The sequence below is a fragment of the Cricetulus griseus genome, chromosome 9 (genome assembly GCF_003668045.3).
Source record: "Cricetulus griseus strain 17A/GY chromosome 9, alternate assembly CriGri-PICRH-1.0, whole genome shotgun sequence".
In the NCBI taxonomy this organism is placed as follows: Eukaryota; Metazoa; Chordata; class Mammalia; order Rodentia; family Cricetidae; genus Cricetulus; species Cricetulus griseus.
Window position 1 is genome coordinate 25,760,931 of NC_048602.1, and position 27,341 is coordinate 25,788,271.

At 40.3% G+C, this 27,341-nt stretch overlaps 2 protein-coding genes across 2 annotated transcripts; both read right to left on the reverse strand.

Moving 5' to 3' along the window:
- Positions 1 to 1,425: 1,425 nt before the first annotated feature.
- LOC100773390 (vomeronasal type-1 receptor 4-like) lies at positions 1,426 to 2,369 on the reverse strand. Its single transcript, XM_035449201.1, is given in 2 exon segments — positions 1,426 to 1,475; positions 1,478 to 2,369. Coding segments are annotated over 2 exon segments (942 nt in total).
- A 7,539-nt stretch (positions 2,370 to 9,908) lies between these two features.
- Positions 9,909 to 10,856, reverse strand: LOC113838752 (vomeronasal type-1 receptor 4-like). The gene has a single exon (XM_027434294.1). The coding sequence runs from the start codon at positions 10,854 to 10,856 to the stop codon at positions 9,909 to 9,911; it is 948 nt and encodes a 315-aa protein (XP_027290095.1).
- Between the last annotated feature and the right edge of the window lie 16,485 nt (positions 10,857 to 27,341).

Below are 27,341 nucleotides of genomic sequence, written 5' to 3' on the forward strand. Positions count from 1 at the left end.
TTACTGCAGCAGGGGCCAGGGAAAGCCGCTGCTGAAAGCCGAGGCTTATACACATGTACAAATGCAAACATATTTGTATGTAACAATAATAATAAAAAGTGGCTGTCAACCTGAGATTGTGTGTGGGACAGTAGAGGGAGGGTTTCAAGGGAAGGTAGTTGGGAGGGGCTGGAGGGAGGAAAAGGAGGTGAGAAAGGGATGTCATTCTATTTTAATTAAAAATCATTCAGTTGGTGATACTGTATTGGTGCAACTTCTGATACTACCAGGTGACACAATCCCACAGTGGATTCCCTCATCCGCTGGCTTTTAAAATCCTTTTGTCCCCCTTTCATCAATGTTCCCTGAGACTAAGGTGCAGAAGTGGGGACTGGGATTCACTACTCTGCATTTTGATGGGTTGTGATTTTCTGCAATGGTATCTAAAGGTGCAAAGAGAAATTTCCTAGATGCAGGTTGATGACTCACTTAGCAAACCTCAGCCCTACACAAAGAACTATAGGCAACTAAGGAATGTCAAGAGTGGGAGAGATAGTCATCCCCAGGAAAGGGCAACCAATTGCTTGTTCAGTATCAAATGGTCAACCCTCAATACATACATAGGAGTAACATTATGCACACCAATCAGGAAGTGTTTATGAATTTAGGGATAGGAACACAAACACACACTCACCTATACACACACACACACACACACACATGCAAATACACACACACACAAACACACACACACACACACACACACACACACACACACACACACGAACAATTAATGAAAAAAGGCGACATGAATTTCACAGAGAAAAAGGAGAGTTATAAACAGAAGGATTTTAGGGTAGAACCCTAAGGGGGAAATGGTGTATTAATGTCATAATTTCAATAAAGGAAATAATTAAAACATACTAAAATAATAAAAATATGACTGTCTCAAGGACAGCTATGGTACAAGGACATCCCTTAAATTCCTGTCAGTTATACAACAAAAGAGTCTCCCCTATAGTAGTATTTGAGGTCGGTAATACCTAATGTAGGATATGTTATTTGTTCAATGGTTAAAAGACATTCCTTAGGACAAACACTCCCCCCAAAAATCATAACACAAGCTCCAATAGGCATTTAAATTTTTTGATTAGAATTACTTTAATAGAGAAAAATGGGGAAGTAGAAGATTGTTCAAAATACTTAAAATATATTCACTTGGGCAAAGTGTCATAATTTGAGTGGATAACAAAGGTTAAAATTATTAATATTATGTACACAGATTTGTATTCCAGAAAAATGTTAAGTATATGAATTTCAATGGATTACAGAATGTCTGAACTACAACCAAGTCATTATCAGTTATTCAAGGTCCACATTCAAATTCTTTATCCAATGGAAATATTTAAGAAAGTTTTCCAATGATGAGAACGCGTGGGTGTCAGCTCAGCCATGAAGAGCACTCGGAAAGCAGGTCATCCTCTTTTCAGAAAAGAAGTGAATTGCAAAACAAGTTTATTGTTCTTCATTAGTAAAAAGGGGCAGATGGTTGGGTAGCATGCTGTGAAAATTGCATTAATTTTGTCCAAGTTTGGATTTTTTGCTTGTACATAAAAACCAGAAAGGGTGATGAAATTGTTCAACCAATAAAAGAACACAAAACAGATTACCAGCAACAAGATGTTGTGAGTGGCTCTGCGTTCAGGAGACGGCTGGTTGGAGGGGCTTGTGCTGTGGAGATGCTGGACTCTCTTGAGGTGTCTGTAGAGGACAGTTACCATGTACAGGCTGGTCCACATCATGATGGCCACATAAAAGAGATCATGAGTGAATATGATACAAAAAAATGACCCAAAATTTTGTTTCCCAAAGTGCTTGTTTTGACAGTAAGGGTCCACATATCCATGGCCAAAGTGAGTAGAATTAGTTTTGGCTATTACCATATGAACCATATATGTATAGATGAGCAGGTTAATGAGCCAGGAGCAAAGTAAGGATGACAAAGTCAACTTGGAGAGTTTAGGTTTAAGCCATGCCCACCTAGAATTACTGGGAGTGATGGTGATGACTTGAAATGTGCTCAGAATAGAGGTGGTACTGATGGACATACCCCGAGTGACTCTGGATATAAATAACACTGCCCTACAGCCAGCATCATCCAGAAATTTGTGTACTCCAAAGGACGACATGATATGTGATATCAACGTGAATATGACCATCAGCACATTAACTATTGTCAGATGCATGGAAACAGAATCAATCAACTTCTTAAAATGAGGCTTAAAGAAGAAAGTATATATGAATAAAATAAACAGTAATGAGTTCCCTGTGATACCAACACATAACTGAGATATCAGACAGACCCCCAAGATGGTATTACTTGGAAGCATGATATGGTGAGTCAGGTTTGTTAGGCCAGGAGTAAGGGATAAAAGGACTGTATTATAATACTATTTTTCAAATGACATTTGTGGGAAAATATAATGGTTGACAGTTCAGGAGCAGAACTGGTAAGTGAGAAATGTCCAAATCCTTTCTTTGTTTGTTGTTCTTTTTGACAGGGCTCCTTTGTGAATCACTTGCTGTTCTGGAACTTGCTCTGTAAACCAGGTGGTCTCTAATCCACAGAGATCCACCTATCTCTGCCTCTTAGGTGGTGCTGGCATTAGAGGTGTGTGCCATCACTGCCTGAAGAAATGTCCAACTCCTTTCAATGTTAGCTTCAGGGATGACATCTTAGCATTCCAGGTATTCTTGACCATCATAGAGGGTAGAATAAAGTGTTGGAAAGCAGGTCACATCCACCCATACACCCTGAATTCATGTCAGGCAGAGGATATGCTGACCTATGTGAAAGCCAAATTCACATGTCATAAGGCTTTTAATAAAAGTTTTTTTATTTTGTGTGTATGAGTGCTTTGACTGTATGTCTATGTACTATATTTGTGCTTGAGAATCAAACCCTGGCACTCTGGAAGAGCAGCCAAAGGTCTTTCATAGTTGAAACATCCCTCCATTCCACAGATATTTTCATCCATCGGTTGATATGTTTTCCTTTAACCCTGATGTCAATGTAATTATGTTGTAGCAACATTTGTTTCTAAAACATAGATGGTAGTGTGTGTACTTGAACACCAGTGGTTTAGATTACACGTGCTACTGTCAGCTTTGGGATGACTGAATACTTGTACTTTCCATGTGGGATGCTTTGTCTTGCATTTCACCCTATAGGTTAACCAGCAGTGTTCTCAGGGATTTCTTTTTTTTAAATATATTTTTAAGATTTTATTTATGTATTATGTATACAATATTCCACTTCCATGTCTATCTGCACACCAGAAGAGGGCACAGATCTCATACGGATGGCTGTAAGCCACCATGTGGTTTCTAGGAACTGAACTCAGGACCTCTGGAAGAGCAGTCGGTGCTTTTAACATCTGAGCCATCTCTCTAGCCCCGAAGTTCTTTTTCTTTTTTCTTTCTTTCTTTCCTTTTTTTGGTTTTTCGAGTCAGGGTTTCTCTGTGTAGCTTTGGAGGCTATTCTGGTACTCATTCTGGAGACCAGGTTGGACTCGAACTCACATAGATCTGCCTGCCTCTGCCTCCCAGGTGCTGTTCTGAGGGATTTCATTTCCTTTTGTCTCTTTTGCTAACAGCTTAGAGTTGTGCTGCTGATATGTGGAAAGCAAAGGCCAGGGTGAGACTACAAACCCACATAAGGGAGTACATCTTCACAAAACTGTGTTTTCTGTAACAATTGATGATTAAATCAGTCAGGTAGATTCTGATTGATAAACCCACTGTAACAAAGATTTATTTGAATTGTTATTACAATATCTGCATTCTATTGCCATGAGAAGATTCTTTCATTCTATATTTTGTTCAATATATTTTCTGTACCTTTGTTTTTGGATTCTTTACCTTCTTCTATGCCATTTATTCTTAGGTTTGGACTTTTCATGGTGTCCCATATTTCCTGGCTACTTTGTGTTAGGGATTTGTTGGACTAAACAGATGAACCATCCAACCAGTCCCCATAAATTTTTGAATTTTCTCCAGTCACACAAATCTCTGTCTTTTCAAAGGCCTTAATCTAGTCAATTATTCTGGTATGAGGGACCAACTTTGAAATTACTTAAAGAATTTTAACACCTAGGTTATTGTTCTTCCATAATCCCAGTTATTTCTCATGTCAGGGATTCAGTTAGTTTCAAGGCTTGTCATTTTTAGCCATTGTTATCTCTTATATAGTTAAACAGCACCCACCATCCTTAAGCTTAGAAAACACCTCTCATCTCTCCTGAGCCTTATGGCTTTTGCAGAACCATGTTTTCTCCTGGATCACTCACAAATTCCCAAATTTTATTCTGTATTGGTTGTCATCCTCCTCACCATCTTCCTGAAATTTGTTTTTTCCTAATCTTTCTCTCTGCTATATATCTGTCCTCAAACGCCCTAACTTTTCATGGTTTTGTGACACCCATGGTCCTGAAAATCCCCTCCACTAACCGTGTTATTAGTATTTTCTCCTGCAAAGAATAAGAAGACTGGGTTAAAATGTCAGACTGTCATTTGAACCCAGATGAAACAGACTCACACTACGACTTGCACAGGAAGATCCCATTGAACAGCTGATGTAAGCAATTGATGCACTCCAGGTTGAGTGAGAGATCCTGTCTCAAAAAATTAGGAGGAGGTAGAGGAAGACACATGATGTCAGGGTCTATCCTGTGCACACACATGAACATGGGATCACATGGTCACATACATGCATACCTCACAGAAAAGAAAGGGAAATTTCTGGTACTATCTCTCCTCTGAATTTCTGGTAATATTCTACAGTGAATCCATATAAGGAAAAATAAAGCCAAGACCACCACCTTGCAGAGCATATCCTGACACTCCTCTGTGAGACTTTTCTGTGGTCCAGGAAAGACAAAGCACTTGGATGAAATGTTGTACACAGCATCTGGCAAACTGCAGATGCTTGTTAAAAGGTTGTACTATGACTACCTAAGCCAATATGGGCCATTAAGAGGAATGTGCAAAATTCTGTAAGATATTAGATGCCTCCAAAGATTTAAGAATTTTAAAAAGTCATAGATGGGATATATTCACATGAGATTGAATCATGACTAGATCAGATGCAACAGTGTTAATAGAAGATAATATGGGGGCTTGAGAGGACTCAGTGGATGAGAGAACTGGCTGGTCTTCCAGGGAGCCTGGGTTAGTTTCCTCACACCACACAGCGACTCATAATTGTAACACCAGTCCTAAGAAATCTGGTGTCTTTTGCAAGGGCTTTGAACCATGTGGTGATTGGTTCAAAGACATACTTGCAGGCCAACCACCATAAAAGAGAATACATGAATAAAAATTAAAATTGAATAAATTTTATAAAGCAATTTATGAAAATCAGGAGATGTATTGAATTGAACAAAAATATAGGAAAGGATATATACTAAATTGACTAAAAATTAGGGAAAATAAATCTGAAAATGGAACAAAAATCCAAAGAATAATGGATGGCAGAGCAGTGGAAAATAGAGAAATACACCCACCTGTGACTCTGAGCTTGGAGGGCTGGGATCCTTGCTCAGGGTGGTGTGATTCCCAACACGGGCAGGAAGCATCACAGGTGCAAAGCATCTTGAAAAGGCTGCCTAGAAGGAGCCACGACTATATAAGGGACAGGTTAAGAGGGCTGTTCTTCCCAGTGGACATGAACCAGCTTGTCACCCATGGCGCCAGTGGCCTTGTTGACTGTGCACATTTTGCTGCACTCCAAGGAAAACTTCAGTTCCCAGATACAGTGTGACTCTCATGGTGATTGACCAAGTCAACTAAACAAGAGTTCTGTCTCTGTCTGAAGATAAGCATTTCCCAAGTTGAAGTATGTCAGGAAGCAAACTTTTCAATTTGGGAGATCATTAAAAGTTTTCAGGCAGATGTGGAAAGTATCACAGCCATTATCAGCTGATGGCAGGAACTTCTTCATTTCCCTATGATTTCTCCAGTGACCCATTGCTCTTTCAAGATATGTTGTTCAACCTTCAAATCTTTGAGCAATTTCTCTTGCTACTTAGTTCCAGTTTTATTACATTATCTGTTATATTACAATCACTTATATGGTACTTTTTTCTCTTTGTTTCTTTCTTCCTTTTTCCCAAGACAGGATTTCTTTTTCAGTTTTTACTTTTGGCTTTGATACTCAATGTACCAACCAAAGTTTCCCCTCCCTCCCTACCTCCCCTCCCCCTCCCCCAACCCATCCCATCCACTCCTCAGTCTGGGTAAGGCCTCTCATGGGGAGTCAACAAAGCCTGGTCCATTCAGTTGAGGCAGGATCCCCATACCCCCATCAAGGTTGTATAAGGATCTCTGTAGAGAAAGACATTAATGGCATAGGAAAACCTGATGCTGAGTAAATTCCCAAGAATCCACCACAAGGATGACCCCAGCTAAGACCCCCAACAATTGTGGAGAGTCCGCTTGAATTGGCTTCCCCTATAATCAGATTGTGACCCTAATTTTCATCAAGGAACCTTCATCCAGTAGCTGATGGAAGCCGATGCAGAGATTCAAATCCAAGTACCAGGCCAAGCATGAAACAAAGGATATCAGGCTTTTATTGTTCATTATAACATTTCTGGTACTATTTGACCTTCTGTCATTGCATATGAGTTAGTATGGCAACATACTGTTATAGTGTGAAAATCCAACTCAATATATGTATCAGATATGCCTACCAGCTGAGCCCTACACAGCAGGCAATAGGAATCTGAGCCCACTCTTCAATTTAATCCTTTTTTTAGAAAAAGATTTATTAATTACTATACATATATTTCTTCCTGCACACCAGAAGAGGGCACCAAATCTCATTATAGATGGTATTTGATATTATTTGAGCCACAATGTGCTTGCTGGGATTGAAATCGGGACCTTTAGCAATAGCAGTCAAAGCTCTTAACCTCTGAGCCATCTGTGCAGCCCCTCATTGAGCATTTTCTACTTTGCATTTTGAGTTCTGTCTGCACATTTCAGCAGCCAATTCGTTGGTCAGTGTTGTTGATCCTCTGTCAGCTGTATAAGGTAGCAAATTTTGTCTCATTCTGGGATCTAGCTCTTCACTGGATTTACTTTCTTTTGCTGTAAAGAAGCATTTTAATTATGTGAGATTGCATTTGTCAGCTACTGACATTCATTGTCGATGGACTGGAGTCCTATTCAGAAAGTATTTCCCTTGTCTACATCTTGCCTTATTTTTGAACTAATGTTCTCAGAATGTGGGTCCCTGTATAAAAATGTAGACTCTAACAGGAGATGACTTAGCGTGAGTGACAAGGATGCAGCTTTATCTTCTACTCATAGATTTTCAGCCTTCATTTAACCATTTGTCAGAGTTATTTTTTCTCCCTTGTGCATTTTTTGGCATTTTTATGAATTGGCTGATTGTTTCTGTCTATTCTGTTGAGCTGTGTGCTTTTGTCCCTGTGGTTGTAATGTATGATTTGGAGTCAGGTATGAATGTATGGTCATTCCTCTAGAATTATTTTTTAACCCTGATTTTTTGCAGTTTGTTTACTGAGTCTGGATTAACTCACTCAATAGTATTTTCATGTTCTACTCACTTGAAAATTTGATATTTTCTTTTTTTAAAAAGATGACTATAATTCTATTGTGTATGTACAACATTTTCATTATCCAGTCATCATTTGAAGGACATATAGGTTGGTTCTGTTTTCCACCTCTTTTGAATATAGCCACAGTTCATATGGTTGAGCAAGTATCTCTTTAGTAGGATACTGAGTATTGAGTCTTTGGGTATATACCAGGGAATGGCCTAGCTGGGTCATGTGGTAGAGCTATTGTTAGCTTATGAGACTTCACCACACTGATTTCCATAATGGCTGCTCCAGTTTGTAACTCTATCCACAGCGAATAAGGGCTCCCCTGTCCCTGAATCGTTGCCAGCCTGTGTTGATAGTTGTTTTCTTGTTCTTAGTAAGATAAATCTCAAAGTAATTTTAATTGGCATTTCTCTGAAGATGATGCACACATTTAAAAATATTTCTTAAGTCACTGTCATTTCATCTTTCCAGAGCAGCAATTCACTTTTGGATACTACTGTTGTTTTGAAAATTATATGGTTTCTAATGTATTCTAAACACATATGTTTACATCCACAGTAAAGCTCTCACCCCTCATCAAAGAAGACTTTTGTGCAGCAAGACCACTGTGAAGATCCACAACTTTTCAAAATGCAGGGAGTTAGTGGCCTGGGGATGCCCAGTCTCAATTAGTACATCTGCAACACAACCCCTACACCTAAGTCTTAGAGAACACCATGGAAGAGATCTTAAGAACCCGAATATGAGGAGGCAACCTCAAGGTATGACAGGGAAGCTGTACCCATGAATTATCAACAATATGGTTTTCTACACAAGAGCTGCATAATGACAACACCAGTTGAAATGTTGGTAAGATATGTTGGAAATCTGACGAGGCCTCACTGCTAGACGAAGATTTAAAGAAACAGATATCTCTATCTATATACAGGTATAGATCTATCTACATCTGTGTAAAAATAAATGTAGCTATATATCGTTATGTATAGATAATGGCTGCTGAGAGAAGAAGAATCAGCCTTTTTGAGGGGTAAAGTCACCGACAGTTTCTCCAGTGCCATCCTGTCAGCCTTAAAAAAACGGAGACACACAAGCAACACCAACTGGACTCAGCTGTTACAAGTAAATGTAATGTGTAATATGTATGTGTTCATGTATGCATATAAGTTTTGGAGATTGGGTTTAGTGGTCTGGGCTGGCATCTGTATTCTCTTAGAGTCGGTAGTGTATCTATCCAGTCCTTCTGGCCTCAGAGTTTCCATGGAAAAGTCCTGAGTAATTCTGATAGGGTTGCCTTCATATGTTAATTGGCCATTTTCCTTGGCTGCTGCTAATATTCTTTTTTTTTAGTAATTTTTTTCATTAGTTCAAATTAGGAACAAGCTTGTTTCACATGTTAATCACTTCTCCCTTTCCGTACTCTCCCACACATCCCTTCGTTCCCTACCCCCCGAACTATTCCCCATCCCATCCACCCTCCACTCCCCAGGCTGCATAGGACCCTCAACAGGGGCTCCCTAAAGTCCACCCCATCGTCCTGGACCGGGCCTAGGCCCTCCCACACGTGTCCAGGCCAAGAGTGCATCCCTAAACTTGCGATGGATTCTCATAGTCCCTTCTAACACCAGGGAAAAATACTAATCCACTACCAGGGGACTCCTAGAGGGCAGAGGCCTCCTAATTGACATCCATGTTCAGGGGTCTGGATCTGTCCTGTGCTGGTCTCCCAGACAGCAGTCTGGGGTCCATGTGCCCCAACCTTGTTCAGGCCAGCTGTTCTGTGGGTTTCACCAGTCTGGGTACTGACCCTTTGATCTTCATCCCTCACCCTCTGCAAATAGGTTAAAGAGTTCAGTTCAGTGCATATCTGTGGGTGTCTGCTTCTGCTTCCATCAGCCATTGGAAGTAGCATGATACAAAAATAACTCAGATATTGGGATTTCTACAACAGCTTGTTCCTTCGGCCCATTTGATTGGAAAACATTTTCCCAATGGTTTACAATTAGAAGTGTTTTAATAGAGAAAAATCAAGAAGTAAAATATTGTTGAAAATACTTACAATATATTCCTTTGTCCAAAATGTCATAAATTGAATTGGTAGTAAATGTTATATTTATTAAAATTATGTACTCAGAGTTGTATTCAAGAAAAGTGTTAACTGCATGAATTTTAATGGATTACAGAATGTTTGAAGGATAACTAAGTCCATATCAGGTATTCAAGTTCTACATTCAAATACTTTATCCCATGGAAATCATCAAGACAATTTTCCAATGATGAGAATGTGCGGGTTTCAGCTCAGCCACGGAGTGTACTTTGAAAACAGGCCATCCTCCTTTCAGAAAGGGAAGAAGTGAAATGCAAAACAAGTTTATTATTCTTCATCAGCAAAAAAGGGCAGATGGTTGCGTAGCATGTTCCCAAAATGGCATTAATTCCCTCCCAGTTTGGAATTTTTGCTTGTACATAAAAACCAGAAAGGGTGATGAAATTGTTCAACCAATAAAAGAACACAAAACAGGTTACCAGCAACAAGATGTTGTGAGTGGCTTTGCGTTCAGGAGATGGCTGGCTGGACAGGCTTGTGCTGTGGAGATGCTGGACTCTCTTGCGGTGTCTGTAGAGGACAGTTACCATGTAAAGGCTGGTCCACATCATGATGGCCACGTAGAAGAAATCATAAATGAGAATGATAATCAAAAATGACCCTGAATTTTGGTCCCCAAAGCGCTTGTTTTGACAATAAGGATTTACATATCCATTGCCAAAGTGAGTAGAATTGGTTTTGGCTATTACCAATGGAATCATATATGTATAGATGAGCAGGTTAATGAGCCAGGAGCAAAGTAAGGATGACAAAGTCAACTTGGAGAGTTTAGGCTTAAGCCACGCCCACCTAGAATTACTGGGAGTGATGGTGATGACTTGAAATGTGCTCAGAATAGAGGTGGTACTGATGGACATACCCCGGGAGAATCTGAATATAAATAACACTGCCCTACAGCCAGCATCATCCAGAAATTTGGTTACTCCAAAGAATGACATGATATGGGATATCAACATGAATATGATCATCAGCACATTAACTATTGTCAGGTGCATGAAAATGGAATCAATCAACTTCTTAAAATGAGGCTTAAAGAAGAAAGTATATATGTACAAAATAAACAGTAACGAGTTCCCTGTGACACCAACACATAACTGAGTTATGAGACAGACCCCCAAGATGGTATTACTTGGAAGCATGATATGGTGTGTCAGGTTTGTTAGGCCGAGAATGATGGAAAAAAGGACTGTATTATAAAACTGTATTTCCTATGAGATTAGTGGGAAAATATAATGATTGACAGCTCAGGAGGAGAAATGGTAAGTGAGAAATGTCCAAATCCTTTCTATTCTTTTTTGTTGTTTTGGACAGGGCTTCTTTGTGAATCACTGGTTGTTCTGGAACTTGCTCTGTAGACCAGGTTGGTCTCGACTTCACAGAGATCCACCTACCTCTACCTCCTAGGTGCTGGCATTAGAGATGTGTGCCATCACCGCCTGAAGAAATGTCCAACTCCTTTCAATGTTAGGTTCAAAGTTGACATCTAAGCAACTGCATTCCAGGTATTCCTGACTATCGTAGAGGGTAGAATAAATTGTTGTAATGCAGGTCACATCCACCCAAACACCCTGAATTCATGTCAGGCAGAGGATATGCTGACCTATGTGAAAGACAAATTTACATGTCATAAGGCTTTTAATAAAAGTTATTTGTTTTATGAGTATGAGTGCTTTGACTGTGAACTATATTCATGCTTGAGAATCAAACCCTGGCACTCTGGAAGAGCAACCAAAGGTCTTTCACAGTTGAACCATCCCTCCTATTCACAGATATTTTCATCCATCAGTTGATATGTTTTCCTTTAACCCAGGTATCAATATAATCATGTTTGTAGCAACATTTGTTTCTAAAACATAGATGGTAGTGTGTGTACTTGAATCTCTGTGGTTTAGATACACACGTGTTTCTGTCAGCTTTGTGATGACAGAATGCTTGGACTTTCCATGTGGGATGCTTTGTCTTGCATTTCACTCTATAGGTTAACCAGCAATGTTCTGAGGGATTCCTTTTTTTAATATAATTTTAAGTTTTTATTTATGTATTATGTATACAACATTCTGCTTCCATGTATATCTGCAAACAAGAAGAGGGCACCAGGTCTCATTACAGATGGTTGTGAGCCATCATGTGGTTTCTGGTAATTGAACTCAGGACCTCTGGAAGAGCAGTCGGTGCTTTTAACCTCTGAGCCATCACTCCAGCCCCGAAGTTCTTTTTCTTTTTTCTTTCTTTCTTTCTTTCTTTCTTTCTTTCTTTCTTTCTTTCTTTCTTTCTTTCTTTTTTTTTTGGTATTTTTGAGTCAGGGTTTCTCTGTGTAGTTTTGGAGCCTATTCGGGTACTCATGCTGGAGACTAGGTTGGCCTGGAACTCACAGAGATCTGCCTGCCACTGCCTCCCAGGTGCTGTTCTGAGGGATTTCATTTCCTTTTGTCTCTTTTGCTAACAGCTTAGAGTTGAGCTGCTGATATGTGGAAAGCAAAGGCCAGGGTGAGACTACAAACCCACATAAGTGAGCACATTTTCACAAAACTGTGTTTTCTGTAACAATTGATAATCAAATCAGTCATGTAGATTCTGATTGATAAACCCATTGTAACAAAGATTTATTTGTGTTGTGATTACAATATCTGCATTAAATTGCCATCAGAAGATTCTTTCGTTCTATATTTTGTTCAATATATTTTCTGTACCTTTGATTTTAGATTCTCTACCATCTTCTATGCCATTTATTCTTAGGTTTGGACTTTTCATGGTGTCCCATATTTCCTGGCTACTTTGTGTTAGGGATTTGTTGGACTCAACAGATGAACCATCCAACCAGTCCCCATAAATTTCTGAATTTTCTCCAGGCACACAAATCTCTGTCTTGTCGCAAGCCCCTTCTATAGTCAATTATTCTAGTATGAGGGACCAACTTTGAAATTACTTAAAGACTTTTAACACCTAGGATATTGTTCTTCCATAATCCCAGTTATTTCTCATCTCAGGGATTCAGTTAGTTTCAAGGTTTGTCATTGTTACTGTTGTTATTTCTTATATAGTTAAACAGCACCCACCATTCTTAAGCTTAGAAAACACCTCTCATCTCTCCTGGGCCTTATGGCGTTTGCAGAAACACGTTTTCTCCTGGATCACTCACAAATTCCCAAATATTAGTCTGTATTGCTTGTCATCGTCCTCACTATCTTCCTGAAATTTGTTTTTTCCACATCTTTCTCTCTGCTATGTATCTCTCCTTAAACGCCCTAACTTTTCATTGTTTTGTGTCTCCCCGTGTTCCTGAAAATCCTCTCCACTAACCGTGTTATTAGTATTTTCTCCTGCAAAGAATAAGAGGACTGGGTTAAAATGTCAGACTGTCATTTGAACCAAGATGAAACAGACTCACACTATGACTTGCACAGGAAGATCCTAAATGGAAAATGGTATCACCAACGATTAGCATGCACTAGTTTTGACATTCAAGAAAAAGAATTTTTCCGGGCTGTGGGGATGAAAGCCTTTGATCCCAGGAGGCAGAGGCAGGTGGATCTCAGTGAGTTTCAGGCCACCCTGTTCTACTTAGCTACTTCAGGACAGCCAGGGTAACACAGAGAAACCATGCTTTGAAAGAACACAAAACAAAAACTAAACACACACACACACACACACACACACACACACACACACACACACACACACAAGAAAATCAAATTTGGTATGCTCCAGGTTCCCATGTTGTGTGGGCTTCTGTGGTGCTGCTTTTTGGAGTTAATTCTGCTTCTAGAAGAAACCCCTCACCCATACTCCTGTAAGTAACCCCAATAAAACTCATTGATCAACTGGAGTAAAAAATAAAGGAAATGAAATTTGAATACCAATGAAGAAACATAAAAAACAATCCTGGAGCCTTATGTAAAACTACGTTAATTCCAAATAAATATTATTATACTTAATTGTATACATGTGTTAAATCCTCAGAAATTAATGAAGGTTATAATAAAATTTAAACCTCAACAATGCAGTAAGAAAACATAGAATTGAGCTCTAGAGTTATATAAATATACGTAAGTAATCAAAAATTACAGTGATAATTTCAATCATATTCACAGTCCACAAAATACAGATGACACATATTATTAAGAAGTTGTTATTTGAATTTTACTGAGAGCATACTTGCAAATGTTCCTCTTTTCTTTGAAGGCATCTGTCAGCATGCTGGCATGTTGGACAAAGGATGAAAAAAATTCCCCATCCTGGCTGAGTGCTAAAAGATTCACCCTTTTACAGCAGTGCAAATATGTCAAGAACAATGGAGAGCTAAAAAGTCCCTGTGCAAGTGAAGATCAGGCCACAGCTGGAGTGTCACAGTGAACACCAGAAAAATTAGTTTATACAGCATTGTGTTCACTATATGTGAGATGCAACTCTAATAAAGAAATATGAAAAAGAAATATGCAAAATTTAAAGAAATGGAAGAAAATTTCAAACTAACTAACTGACAATTTTCACCTTAAATAAGGTATACTTCACATAAGAAATGTTAATGGAACACAATTACTACCTCCAAACAACTCACCTTCAGCAGCAACATAAAACTTAAATTTGAGAATAAAAATGCTGGTAATATCATTTACACATAATCAAGCTTAGAAAATTTTAGCAGACCAAACAATCACAAGCAATATGATTGAAACTTTTTCTTTCTTGAGACAGGGTTTCTCTGTGTAGACCTGACTGACCTGGAACTCATCCTGTAGACCAGGCTGGCCTTGACCTCCCAGAGATTTCCCTGCCTCTGTTTTCCAAGTGCTGGAAATGAAGGTGTGTGTCAGCATGCCCACCTTGATGGGAAATCTTAAAAATGCCTTCTTGCATTTTATGAAGATAACAGATAAAAGAGGAAATGGGATATAAAAATTGAGCTGGAGTGTTGGAGAGATGGCTCAGCAGTTAAGAGCACAGGCTGCTCTTCCTTTACAGAGAAGCCAGGTTCAATTCCCAGCACTCTTAAAGCACCTAACAATTGTCTGTAACTCCATTTGCAGGGGATCTGACATTCACACAGACATGAGTGCAGGCCAAACACCAATGGGCATAAAGTAAAAATGAAGTCCATTGCATTAAAAAAAAACATTTTTAAAAAATTAAGGTAGTGACCTGATAGGGTCAGTGTAACAAAACAGCACACAGTTTCCATAAAGAAGATGTCAATCGCCATAAGGCAGAGATGAATTTAGTTGCAAATGTGACCTTATAACCAACATTAAAGAAAGTATCAACAGTAATGGTCTGGTTTGCTTTTAGACAGAATTCTGTGTCCATAATATTGTGTTACAAAGTAATACAATGAGGCTGTGTGAGAATTCTATGCATTGGAAAGTGAGTGTCAATGTCAAGGTTGAGTGTGGTGGACTAGATTGTTTGGTGACAGATAGAACCTTGAAGCCCATTGAGCAGCTGATGTAGCCAACTGATGCACTCCAGGTTGAGTGAGAGATTCTGTCTCAAAAAATTAGGAGGAGGTAGAGGAAGACACATGATGTCAGTGTCTATCCTGTGCACACACAGGAACATGTGATCACACGTCACATACATGCATACCTCACACAAAAGAAAGGGAAAATTCTGGTACTGTCTCTCCTTTGAATTTCTGGTAGAATTCTGCAGTCAATCCATATTTAGGAAAAATAAAGCCAAGGCCACCACCTTGTAGAGAATATGCTGACACTCCTCTGTGAGACTTTGCTGTGGTTCAGGAAGAAAGACAAAGCACTTGGGTGAAATGTTGTTTACAGCATCTGGCAAACTGCAGAAGCTTGTTAAAAGGTTGTATTATGACAACCTAAGCCAATATGGGGCTTTAAGAGGAATCTGCAAAATTAGATGCCTCCAAAGATTTAAGAATTTTAAATAGTCATACATGGGCTATATTCTCATGAGATTGAATCATGTCTAGATCAGATGAAACAGTGTTAACAGAAGAAAAAATGGGGGCTTGAGAGGAATCAGTGGCTGAGAGAAATGGTTGGTCTTCCAGGGAGGCTGCTAAGATTCCTCACACCACACAGAGACTTGTAATTGTCTGTAACACCAGTCCCAAGGAATCTGGTGTCTTTTGTTGGGGCTTTGAACCATGTGGTGCACAGACATACTTGCAGGGCAACCACCATAGAACAAAATACATGAATAAAAATTAAAAATGAATAAATTTTAGAAAACAATTTATGAAAATCAGGAGATGTATTGTATTGAACAAAAATATAAGAAAGGAGATATACTAAATTGACTAAAAATTAGGGAAAATAAATCTGAACGATTGAACACAAATCCAAAGAATAATGGATGGCAGAGAAATGGAAAAGAGAGGAAGACACCCACCTGTGACTCTGAGCGTGGAGGGCTGGGATCCTTGCTCAGGGCGGTGTGAATCCCAACCTGGGCAGGAAGCAGCATCACAGGTGCAAAGCATCTTGAAAAGGCTGCCTAGCAGGAGCCATGACTATATAAGGGACAGGTTAAGAGGGCTGTTCTTCCCAGTGGACATGAACCAGCTTGTCACCCATGGCGCCAGTGGCCTTGTTGACTGTGCACATTTTGCTGCACTCCAAGGAAAACTTCAGTTCCCAGATACAGTGTGACTCTCATGGTGATTGACTAAGTCAACTAAACAAGAGTTCTGTCTCTGTCTGAAGATAAGCTTTTCCCAAGTTGAAGTATGTCGGGTTGCAAACTTTACAATCTGGGAAATCATTAAAACTTTTCAGGCACATGTGGAAAGTATCACAGCCATTATCAGCTGATGGGAGGAACTTCTTCATTTCCCTGTTGATTTCTCCAGTGACCCATTGCTCTTTCAAGATGTATTGTTTAACCTTCAAATCTTTGTGCTAATTCTCTTGCTACTTACTTCTAGATTTATTACCTCATTAAAAAAGTAACAAGCAATTATACTGGTTCTTTTTACTTCTTTCTTTATCCAAAGACAGTCTTTTATTTTTATTTTTGTTTTTTATACATCTAACACACCAACCAGTTTCCACTACCTCCCTTCTTCACCGCCCTCCTCCTACAACCCATCCCATCCACTCTTCAGAAAGGGTAAGATCTCCCATGGGGAGTCAACAAAGCCTGTTACAATCAGTTGAGGCAGGACCCCCATCCCCCATCAAGGTTGAGCAAGGAACTCTATAGAAGAAGCCATTACTGGCTTAGGGAAACCCGATGCTAAGGAAATTCCCAGGAATCTTCCACAAGATGGCTCCAGATAAGACCCCTAACAATAGTGAAGAGGGTTCCTGAACTGGCCTTGGGTGTGATGAGACTGTTGACTTCCCTAATTGTCATCAAAGAACCTTCATCCAGTAGCTGATGGAAGCATTTGCAGACATCCAAATCCAGCACCAGGCCAAGCATGAAACAAAGGATATCAGGCATTTATTTTTCATTATTACATTTCTAGTACTATTTGGCCTTCTGTCATAGCATATGAATTCATTTAGCAACTTATTGTTATAGGGTCAAAATACAACTCAATACATGTATCAGATATGCCTTCCAGCTGACACTGTATAGTTGGGAATATGATTCTGATCATTCTTTAGTTTTTTCCTTTTTTAAAAAAATATTTCTTTATTTATTTACTATATGTACAGTGTTCTGCCTGTACCCCATAAGAGGGCACTATATCTCATTTTAGATTGTTTTGAGCCACTCTGTGGTGGCTGGGAATTGAACTCAGGATCTCTGGAAGAACAGTCACTGCTCTTAACATCTGAGCCATCACTCCAGCCATTCTTTGAGCTTTTCAATTTTGTATTTTGAGTTCTGTCTGCGCATTTAAGTAGCCAATTCATTGATTGGTGTTGTTTGATCTTCTGTCAGCTGTATAAGGGAGCAAATTTTGTCCCATTCAGGGATCTAGCTCTTCACTGGATTAACTTTCCTTTGCTGTAAAGAAACATATTAATTATATGAGACACATTTTTTCAGCTACTGGCATCGATTCTCAAAGATCTGGAGTTCTATTCATAAAGAATTTCCTGTGTCTACATCTTGAAGTGTTTTCCTTTAATGTTTTAGAATGTGGGGTCCAGTATCGCGATTTAGAATCTACCTGGAGATGCCTTTTGTGTAGCGGGACAGATGAGGACACAGCTTTATCTTCTACTCGTTGATTTTCAGCCTTCATCTAACCATTTGTCAGAGGGTGTTTTTCCCCAATGTGCATTTTGGGTCAGTACGAATCAGGTGATGGTGTCTGTCTATTCTGTTGTCATGTGTGCCTTTGTCCCTATGGTTCTGTAGTATGATTTGAAGTCAGGTAAGGTTCTACTTCCAGAATTATTTCTTTTACACCTGATTTTTTTTTGTTCAGGGGCTTTTGTGTTTCCCTATGCTTTGAGATTTCCCATACCATTCCCCAGTTATCTCTCTTTCTCTCTGCCTCCTGCTATTGAGTCACATGTGAGCTCTCATCTCCTGCTCCAGTGCCAAATCTGGCTGCCACCGTGATCTGCACCCCGGTAGTCATGGCCTCTGATTCTTTACAATGGGGATCCCCAAATTAAATGCTTTCTTTTATAAGTTGCCTGGGTCATGGCATTTCTTCACAGCAATAGGAAAGCAACTAAGACACTGGGGATGAAGTGACTCTTTCTACATTTCAGGTTTGGCACAGCAGCCTCCCTTGTATTGCTCCTTTGGCTCGCTACAGCATTGGAAAAAGAAAGAGACATTTCAAGGGCCTGGGGTTTGATGTGCTTTTCCTGGCATCAAGGGATTGAAGGAAATGTTTCAGAGCATTTCAGATATCAGATCAGAGGAACAAATAACATGAAATGCAGATTTAGTTCTGTAGTGAGAGATCTAACTACACACCTGTGGCGCTGACCTTGCCCAGTTGGGTGTGGTCACAGGTGAGTACTTGAGTATGTGGGATTTGGTCTGGGGTCTCGGACAAGTTTGTTCTCTCTTGGTTCTGGTGGGGTGGCGGAGAGCAGCTCAAGTTTGATCCTTGGACCTGGAACTTGAGGGTCATCGTTTTCTCGTGTAAGTGACTTCTTCCTGAAGAAAATTAACCTATATTGTCCTAGTCCCGAGTATGTTAATGTGTTCATCCATTTGTAATGTCAGCAGTGGGATGGGAACCCATGACTCCAGGGGAAACCGTTCTTTTCATTTAGACAGAAAAGAGGAGATGATGGGACGTGCCATTCTGTAAATATGTTTTTCTTATTGGTTAATGAATAAAGCATTGTTGGCCCATAGGGAAGCAGGACAGGTAGAACTAGGAGAGGTGGAGGATTCTGGGAAACATGGGAATAGTCAGTCACCATATAGGATGCCAGAGGAGTAACGGGTCTGGACCATTTCTCTAGTAAGGGAAGACCATTTGGAAACACATTATTAGAAATAAGTTAATAATTGAGACAGAGTTAGCCAATAAGAAGTTATAGCCAGTGGTCAGCAATTTTCTAATTAATATAAGTCTTTGTGTGCTTATTTAGGGGCTGAAACCGCAGTGGGACCCAGGCAGCTGTGGGAAAGAGCACACTTTACACAGATCAACAGAGATTCTATGGAATTCATGGCTAGAAATTAAAGCTCATTTGGGTCAGATATGTTTTTAACCTAATATGTAGATATCATCAGGGGTAACTAAGAAAGTTATGGAAGAATTGTGAGGAACCTACTTATGGAAATTACTTGACTGAGCTTGATATCTGAATATTTACATGCTAGGTTAAATAACCCTACACAACAACAACAACAACTACAACAACAACAAAAACCAAAAGGCAACCAAGCAACCAATGAAACAAAGGAAAAACTATTCAAACAAACAAAACAAAACTAAACAACATCAAAAACTGGAAGTTTGTTGTGCTGCCAAAAAGTGATTGATAGCTGGTTTGATTTTCAGTACCAGGCATGAATTCTCTCCTATTGAGCAGACATGAAGTCCAGTTAGACTGCTGTTGGTTACCCTTGAAGCAAACACATCACTATTGCACTCCTAGGAATATTTGATAGTTGTTATGGAGTGCAGATTTAGAACTGGGTAGGATGTGATTGCTTTTCTCTGCAGGCAGATCTTTTGTTAGGAACTGCCATTCAACTCTATTCCACCAGCCAGGACCCAAATGACCAAATGACCACATAGAAACTTAATATTAATTATAAATGCTTGGCCGATAGTTTAGGATTGTTACTTAGTAGTGCTTTCAGCTTTAACTCACCCATATTTCTACTTTCTTCCATGTGGCGTTTTTCCTTCCCCCTTTTTATTATTAGAAAGAAAATTATTTTACATGTCAATCCCAGACCCTATTCACCCCTCCATCCTGCCCCCCCAACTAACACCCTACCTATCCCATACCCTGCTGCTCCCATGGAGGGTGAGGCCTTCCATAGGAGGCCTTCACAGTCTGTGATATCATTTGGGATAGGGCCTAGGACCTCATCCGTGTGCCTAGGCTCAGGGAGTATCCCTCCATGTGGGATGGGCTCCCAAAGTCTATTCCTATGTTAGGATAAGTACTGATCCACTACAAGAGGCCCCATAGATTTCTAAGGTCTCCTCACTGACAACCACATTCAGGGGGGCAGGATTAGTCCCATGCTGGTATCCCAGCTATCAGTCTGGGGACCAAGAGCTCTCCCTTGTTCAGGTCAGCTGTTCTGTGGGTTTCACCAGCCTGGTCTGGACCCATTTCCTCATCAGTCCTCCTTCTCTGCAACTGGATTTCAGTTCAGTTCAAGGTCAGGGGAAGAATAGAAGAATAGAAGAAGACTCAAAATTCTTATGACACAGGTCTTTCACTTTTTTGGTTAGCATTACCCCAAGGTATTTTATGTTGTTTGTGGCAAGCTGTAAAGGGTGATGTTTCTCTGATTTCTTTCTCAGCACATGTACCATCCATATTTGGTAGGGCTACTGATATTTTGAGTTAATCTAGTATCCTGCTACTTGGCTGAAGGTGTTTATCAGCTGTAGGAGTTCGCTGGTAGAGTTTTTCGGGTCACTTATGTAGACAATCACATTATCAGCAAACAGTGAAATCTTGACTTCTTCCTTTCCAATTTGTATCCCCATGATCTCCTTTTTTGTCTTATTCCTCTAGCTAGAAATTCAAGGACAATATTGAAGAGCTATGGAGGGAGTGGGCAGCCTTCTATTGTTCCTGATTTTAGAGGAATGGCTTTGAGTTTCTCTCCATTTACTTTGATGTTGGCTGTTGGCTTACTGTATATTGTTTTTATTATGTTCAGATATGTTCCTGTTATTCCTGATCTCTCCAGGACCTTTATCATGAAGGGATGCTGGATTTTCTCAAAGCTTTTTCAACATCTAGTGAGATGATCATGTGGTGTTTTTTGTTCAGTTAGTTTATATGGTGGATTACAATGGCAGATTTTCGAATGTTGAACTAACCCTGCATCCCTGTGATGAAGCCTGCTTTATCATGGTGGATGATTTTCCTGATGTGTTCTTGGATTAGTTTTGCCAGTATTTTATTGAGTATTTTTGCAAATATGTTCATGAGCGAGATTGGTCTGTAGTTCCCTTTCTTTGTTGTGTCTTTGTGTGGCTTCAGTATCCAGGTTATTGAAGTCTCATAAAAAGAGTTTGGCAATGAACCTTCTGCTTCTATTGTGTGGAACAATTTGAGGAGTGTTGGTATTAGCGCTTGTTTGTATTTCTGGTAGAATTCTGCACTGAAGCCGTCTGGCCCTGGTCTGTTTTTGGTTGGGAGACTTCTGATGACTGCTTCTATTTCCTTAGAGGTTATAGGTCTGTTTAAGTTGCTAATCTGTTTTTGATTCAATGTTGGTAAGTGATATCTGTCCAGAAAATTGTCCTTTTTCTTTAAGTTTCCCAATTTTGTGGAGTAGAGATTTTGAAAGTATGTCCTGAAGATTCTCTGGATTTCCTCAGTGTCCATTGTTATGTCCTCCTTTTCCATTCTGACTTTGTCATTTGCGTGTTCTCTTTCTGCCTTTTGGTTAGTTTGGATAATGGTTTGTCTATCTTGGTGATTTTCCCACAGAACCAACTCTTTGTTGCATTGAATCTTTGAATTGCTTTCTTTGTTTTGACTTTATTGATTTCTGCCCTCAGTTGGATTATTTCCTGGTGTCTACTCCTCTCGGGTGATTGGCTTCCATTTGTTCTAGTGCTTTCAGCTGTGATGTCAATTCTCTGGTGTGACTATTCTCTAGTATCTTCATGTGAGCACTTAGTGCTATGAACTTTCCTCTTAGTACTGATTTCAAAGTGTCCTTATGTTTGGGTATGTTGTGTCTTCATTTTCATTGAATTCTAGGAAGTCTTTAATTTCTTTCTTTCTTTCTTCTTTATTGCGTGTTGTTCAATTTCTACGAGTTGGTAGGTTTTCTGCAATTTGTGTTGTTGTTGAATTCTAACTTTAAAGAATGGTGGTCTGACCCAGGATAGCCAAAACGACTCTTTACAATAAAAGATTTTCTGGAGACATCACCATCCCTGACTTCAAGCTCTACTATAGATCCATAGTTCTGAAAACAGCTTGGTATTGGCACAAGAATAGACAGATAGACCAATGGAATCAAATTGAAGACCCAGATATTAACCCACACACCTACGAACACCTTATTTTTGACAAAGGTGCTAAATCCATACAATAGAAAAAAGATAGCATCTTCAACAAATGGTGCTGGCACAATTGGATTCGGACATGCAGAAAATTGCAGATTGATCCATACCTGTCACCATGCACAAAACTTAAGTGCAAATGGATCAAAGATCTCTCCATAAATCCAGCCACACTGAATCTTCTAGAAGAGAAAGTGGGAATAACCCTTGAACAAATTGGCCCAGGAGAACGATTCCTGAACATCACGCCAGAAGCACATACACTGAGGTCTGCAATCAATAAATGGGACCTCCTGAAACTGAGAAGCTTCTGTAAGGCAAAGGACACAGTCAGTAAGACAAAACGACCACCCACAGAATGGGAAAAGATCTTCACCAGCCCCACATCTGACAGAGGACTGATTTCCAAAATATACAAGGAGCTCAAGAAGCTAGCCACAAAAACACCATACAATGAAATTAAAAAGTGGGGTGCAGAACTAAAACAGAGATTTTTCAACAGAGGAATCTGAAATGGCTGAAAGACACTTAAGAAAGTGCTCAAAATCCTTGGCCATCAGAGAAATGCAACACAAAACAACTCTGAGATACCACCTCACACCTGTCAGAATGGCTAAAATCATTCATGACAACCTATGCTGGAGAGGTTGCGGAGAAGAAGGAACACTCCTCCATTGCTGGTTGGAGTGTGAACTTTCAAGACCACCCTGGAAATCAGTATGGCGGTTGCTAAGAAAAATGGGAATCAATCTACCGCAAGATCCAGCCATTCCTCTCTTGGGTATATACCCAAATACTGGATGTCCATTCAACAAAGACATATGTTCGACCATGTTCATAGCAGCATTGTTTGTAATAGCCAAAACCTGGAAGAAACCTAGATGCCCATCAACTGAAGAATGGAAAGAGAAAATGTGGTACATTTATACAATAGAGTACTACTCAGCAGAAAAATGCAATGGAATCTTGAAATTCGCAGGCAAATGGATGGAACTAGATGAAAAACCATCCTGAGTGAGGTAACCCAGTCACAAAAAGACAAACATGGTATGTACTCACTCATATATGATTTTTAGACATAGAGCAAAGGTTTACCAGCCTATAATCCTCTTCACCAAAGAAACTAGAAATCATGAATGACTCTAAGGGATAAATAGACCCCAGGAATGGGAAGTGGCATGAACTCCCGAGCTAATTGAGAGCATGAGGGTAGGGGAGTGGGTGCTGCCACAATAAGAGCACAAGAAGAAGAGTAGAGGAGAAGAAATGGAGGAGCAGATATATTGAGTTGGGGGAAGAATAGAGGAGAGAGAGCAGGATGAGAGATACCATATCAGAGGGAGCCACTATAGGTCTGAGAAGAGACCTGGAACTAGGGAGATCTCCAGAGACCTACAAGGATGACAGGATCTGACAGTCCGGGCAGTGGAGGAGAGGATGGCCTAGAAGCCCTTCCCCTAGAATGAGATTGATGACTACTCTCTATGCTATCCTAGAGTCCTCATCCAGTGGCTGATGGAAGCAGAGACAGACATCCACAGAAATACACTTAGCTGAAATCTGGAACCTAGTTGAAGAGAGGGAGGAATGAAGAACGAAGGGGTCTGTACCAGGTTGGAGAAACCCACAGAAACAGTTGGCCTGAAAAAGGGAAAGCATATCGAACCCAGACACTCTTTGGGAGGCCAGTAAGGGACTGATCCAGCCCCCTGATCATGGATGCCAATGTGGATGCTCCTGCACTCCTGGGAGCCTCTGGAGGTGGACTGGCGTTTTGCCCTGGTGTGTGGTGGGGACTTCAAGAGCCCATCCCACTTGAAGGGATGAACTCTGTCTGTGAACACATGGTGAGGGACTTAGGCCCAGCACAGGAAGATTTGGTGGACTTGGTTGAGCCCCTGTTGGGGGCCCTACCCTGCCTGGGGAGTGGTGGGTGGATGGGGTGGGGGGTAGGTTGGAGGTTGGGGAGAAGGAATGGGGGTGAAGGGAGAGAGAGGGAGAGGGAGAGGGGAATTACATGTGAAACAAGCCTGTTCCCTAACTTGAACTAATAATAATAATAAAAAGAGAAAAAAATTAAAAAAAGAATGGTGGTCTGACAAGACACAGGGGTTTATCCAATTTTTTGTACCTGTTGAGGTTTGCTATCTTGCTGAGTATGTGGTCAATTTTAGAGAATGTTCCATGTGATACTGAAAAGAAGGTCTATTCTTTTGTGTTTGAATGGAAAGTTCTATTGTTGTCTGTTTTACCAATTGGGCCCTAACTTATGTTAGTTCCTTTGTCGTTTTGTTAAGTTTCTGTCTGCTGGTCCTGTCCTGTGGTCAGAGTGGGCTGTTGAAGTCTTATTTGTGATTTGAGTTTTAACAATGTTTCTTTTATGAATGTTCATGCCTTTGTATTTGGGGCGTAAATGTTTAAAATTGAGATTTCTTCATGATGGATTTTCCTGTGATGAATATTAAAGGATCTTCTTCATCCATTTTGATTGAATTCAGTTTGAAGTCTAATTTCGTAGATCCTAGGATAGCTACCCAGCTCCTTTCTTGGTTGTGTTTGATTGTAATACCTTATCCCAACCCTTTACTCTGAGGTAATGTCTGTTTTTGAATTTGAGGTGTATTTCTTGTATGTAGCAGAAGTATGGGTTCTATCTTCACATGCAATCGGTTAGCCTGTGTCTTTTTATAGGCAATTTAGGTCCATTAATATTGAGAAAAATTAAGGACCATTGAGTGCTTATTCTAGTTTGTTTTTGTTTTGTTGTCTGTAGTCACAATGTATGTGGATTTACCCTGCTTTTTCTTTTGGGTTTTGGTAAAGTGGGATTATCTATTGCCTATGTTTTTGTGAATGCAGTTAATTTCCTTAGGTTGGAGTTTCCCTTCTACAACTTTCTGTAGGGCTGGATTTGTTGATACATGTTTAAATCTGGTTTTGTTGTGGAATATTTTGTCTTCTCCTTTTATAGTAATTGAAAGCTTTGCTGGGTTTAGTAGTCTGTGCTGGCATCTGTGTTTTTTAGAGTGGGTAGAATATCTATCCAGGTCCTTCTGCCTTCAGTGTTTCCATGGAGAATTCCGGTGTAGTTCTGATAGGTTTGCCTTAATAGGTTAATTGGCCATTTTCCTTTGCTGCTGTTAATATTTTTTTGTAATTCTTTTCATTAGTTCAAATTAGGAACAAGCTGGTTTTACATGTCAATCCCTTCTCCCTCTCTCTCCTCTCCCGCCCAACCCTTAGTTCCCTATCAGGGAACTACCCCCCATTCCATCCTCTCTCCACTTCCCAGGTAGGATAGGGCCCTCAATGGGGGCTCCACAAAGTCCACCACATCATCCTCTGCCGGGCCTAGGCCCTCCCCTTGTGTCTAGGCCTAGAGTGCATCCCTTAAAGTGGGATGGGCTCTCCACGTCCCTTCTTATACCAGGGAAAAATACCCGGGGACCGATAGAGTGCAGAGGCTCCTCATTGACATCCATGTTCAGGGGACTGGATCTGTCCTATGCTGGCCTCCCAGACAGCAGTCTGGGGTCCACGTGTTACCCCTTCTTCAGTCCAGCTGTTTCTGTGGGTTTCACCAGCCTGGTCCTGACCCCTTTGATCTTCATTCCTCCCCCTTTGCAACTAGGTTACAGAGTTCAGTTCAGTGCATATCTGTGGGTGTCTGCCTCTGCTTCCATCAGCCATTGGAAGTAACAGGATACAAAATTAACTCAGATATTGGGATTTCTACACCAGCTTGTTTCTTGGGCCCATTTAATTGGAAAATAATTTCCCAATGGTTTACAATTAGAAGTGTTTTAATAGAGAAAAATCAAGAAGTAAAATATTGTTGAAAACACTTAAAATATATTCATTTGTCCAAAATGCCAAAAATTGAATGGGTAGTAAATGTTATATTTATTAAAATTATGTACTCAGAGTTGTATTCAAGAAAAGTGTTAACTACATGAATTTAAATGGATTTCAGAGTGTCTGAAGTATAACCAATGCCATATCAGGTATGCAAGGTCCACATTCAAATTCTTTATCCCTGAGAGCACATCGACCCCAGATGCTGTCCAGGAGGCCTGAACAAGACTGATCCAGACCCCAGAACATGGATGTCAATAAGGAGGCCTCTGCACTCCAGGGAGCCTCTGGTAGTGGATTAGTATTTTTCCCTGGTGCAAGAAGGGACTTTGAGAGCCCATCCCATATGAAGGGTTACACTCTGGCCCTGGACACATGGGGAAGGGCCCAGGATCAGCATAGGAAGACTTGGTGGACTTTGCTGAGCTCCCGTTGAGGGCCCTACCCTGCCTGGGGAGTAGTGGGTGGATGGGGTTGGGGGGATGGGCTGGGGGTGGGGGAGAAAGTTTGGGGGTGAGGGGAGGGAGAGGGAGAAGGGACTTGAAATAAGCTTGTTCCCTAACTAGAACTAATAAAATAAAATAAAATTAAAAAAAAATTCTTTATCCCTGGCAATCATGTAGACTATTTTGCAATGATGAGAATGTACTGGTCTCAGGTCAGCCACCGAGTGCACTTTGAAAGCAGGACATCTTCTTTTCAGAAAAGGAAGCAGTGAATTGCAAAACAAGTTTATTATTCTTCATTAATAAAAAAAGGGCAGATGGTTGGGTAGCATGCTCCCAAAATTGCATTAATTCCCTCCCAGTTTGGAATTTTTACTTGTACATAAAAACCAGAAAGGGTGATGAAATTGTTCAACCAATAAAAGAAGACAAAACAGCTCACCATCAACAAGATACTGTGAGTGGCTCTGCCCTCAGGAGATGGCTGGCAGGACAGGCTTGTGCTGTGGAGATGCTGGACTCTCTTGCGGTGTCTGTAGTGGACAGTTACCATGAGCAGGCTGGTCCACATCATGATGGCCACGTAGAAGAGATCATAAAGGAGAATGATACTCAAAAATGACCCTGAATTTTGGTGCCCAAAGTGCTTGTTTTGACAGTAAGGATCCAAATATCCATTGCCAAAGTGAGTAGAATTGGTTTTGGCC

Coding starts and splice junctions, on each gene's coding strand:
- LOC113838752 (XM_027434294.1), bottom strand. CDS start 10,856: ATGCTTCCAAGTAATACCATCTTGGGGGTCTGTCTCATAACTCAGTTA.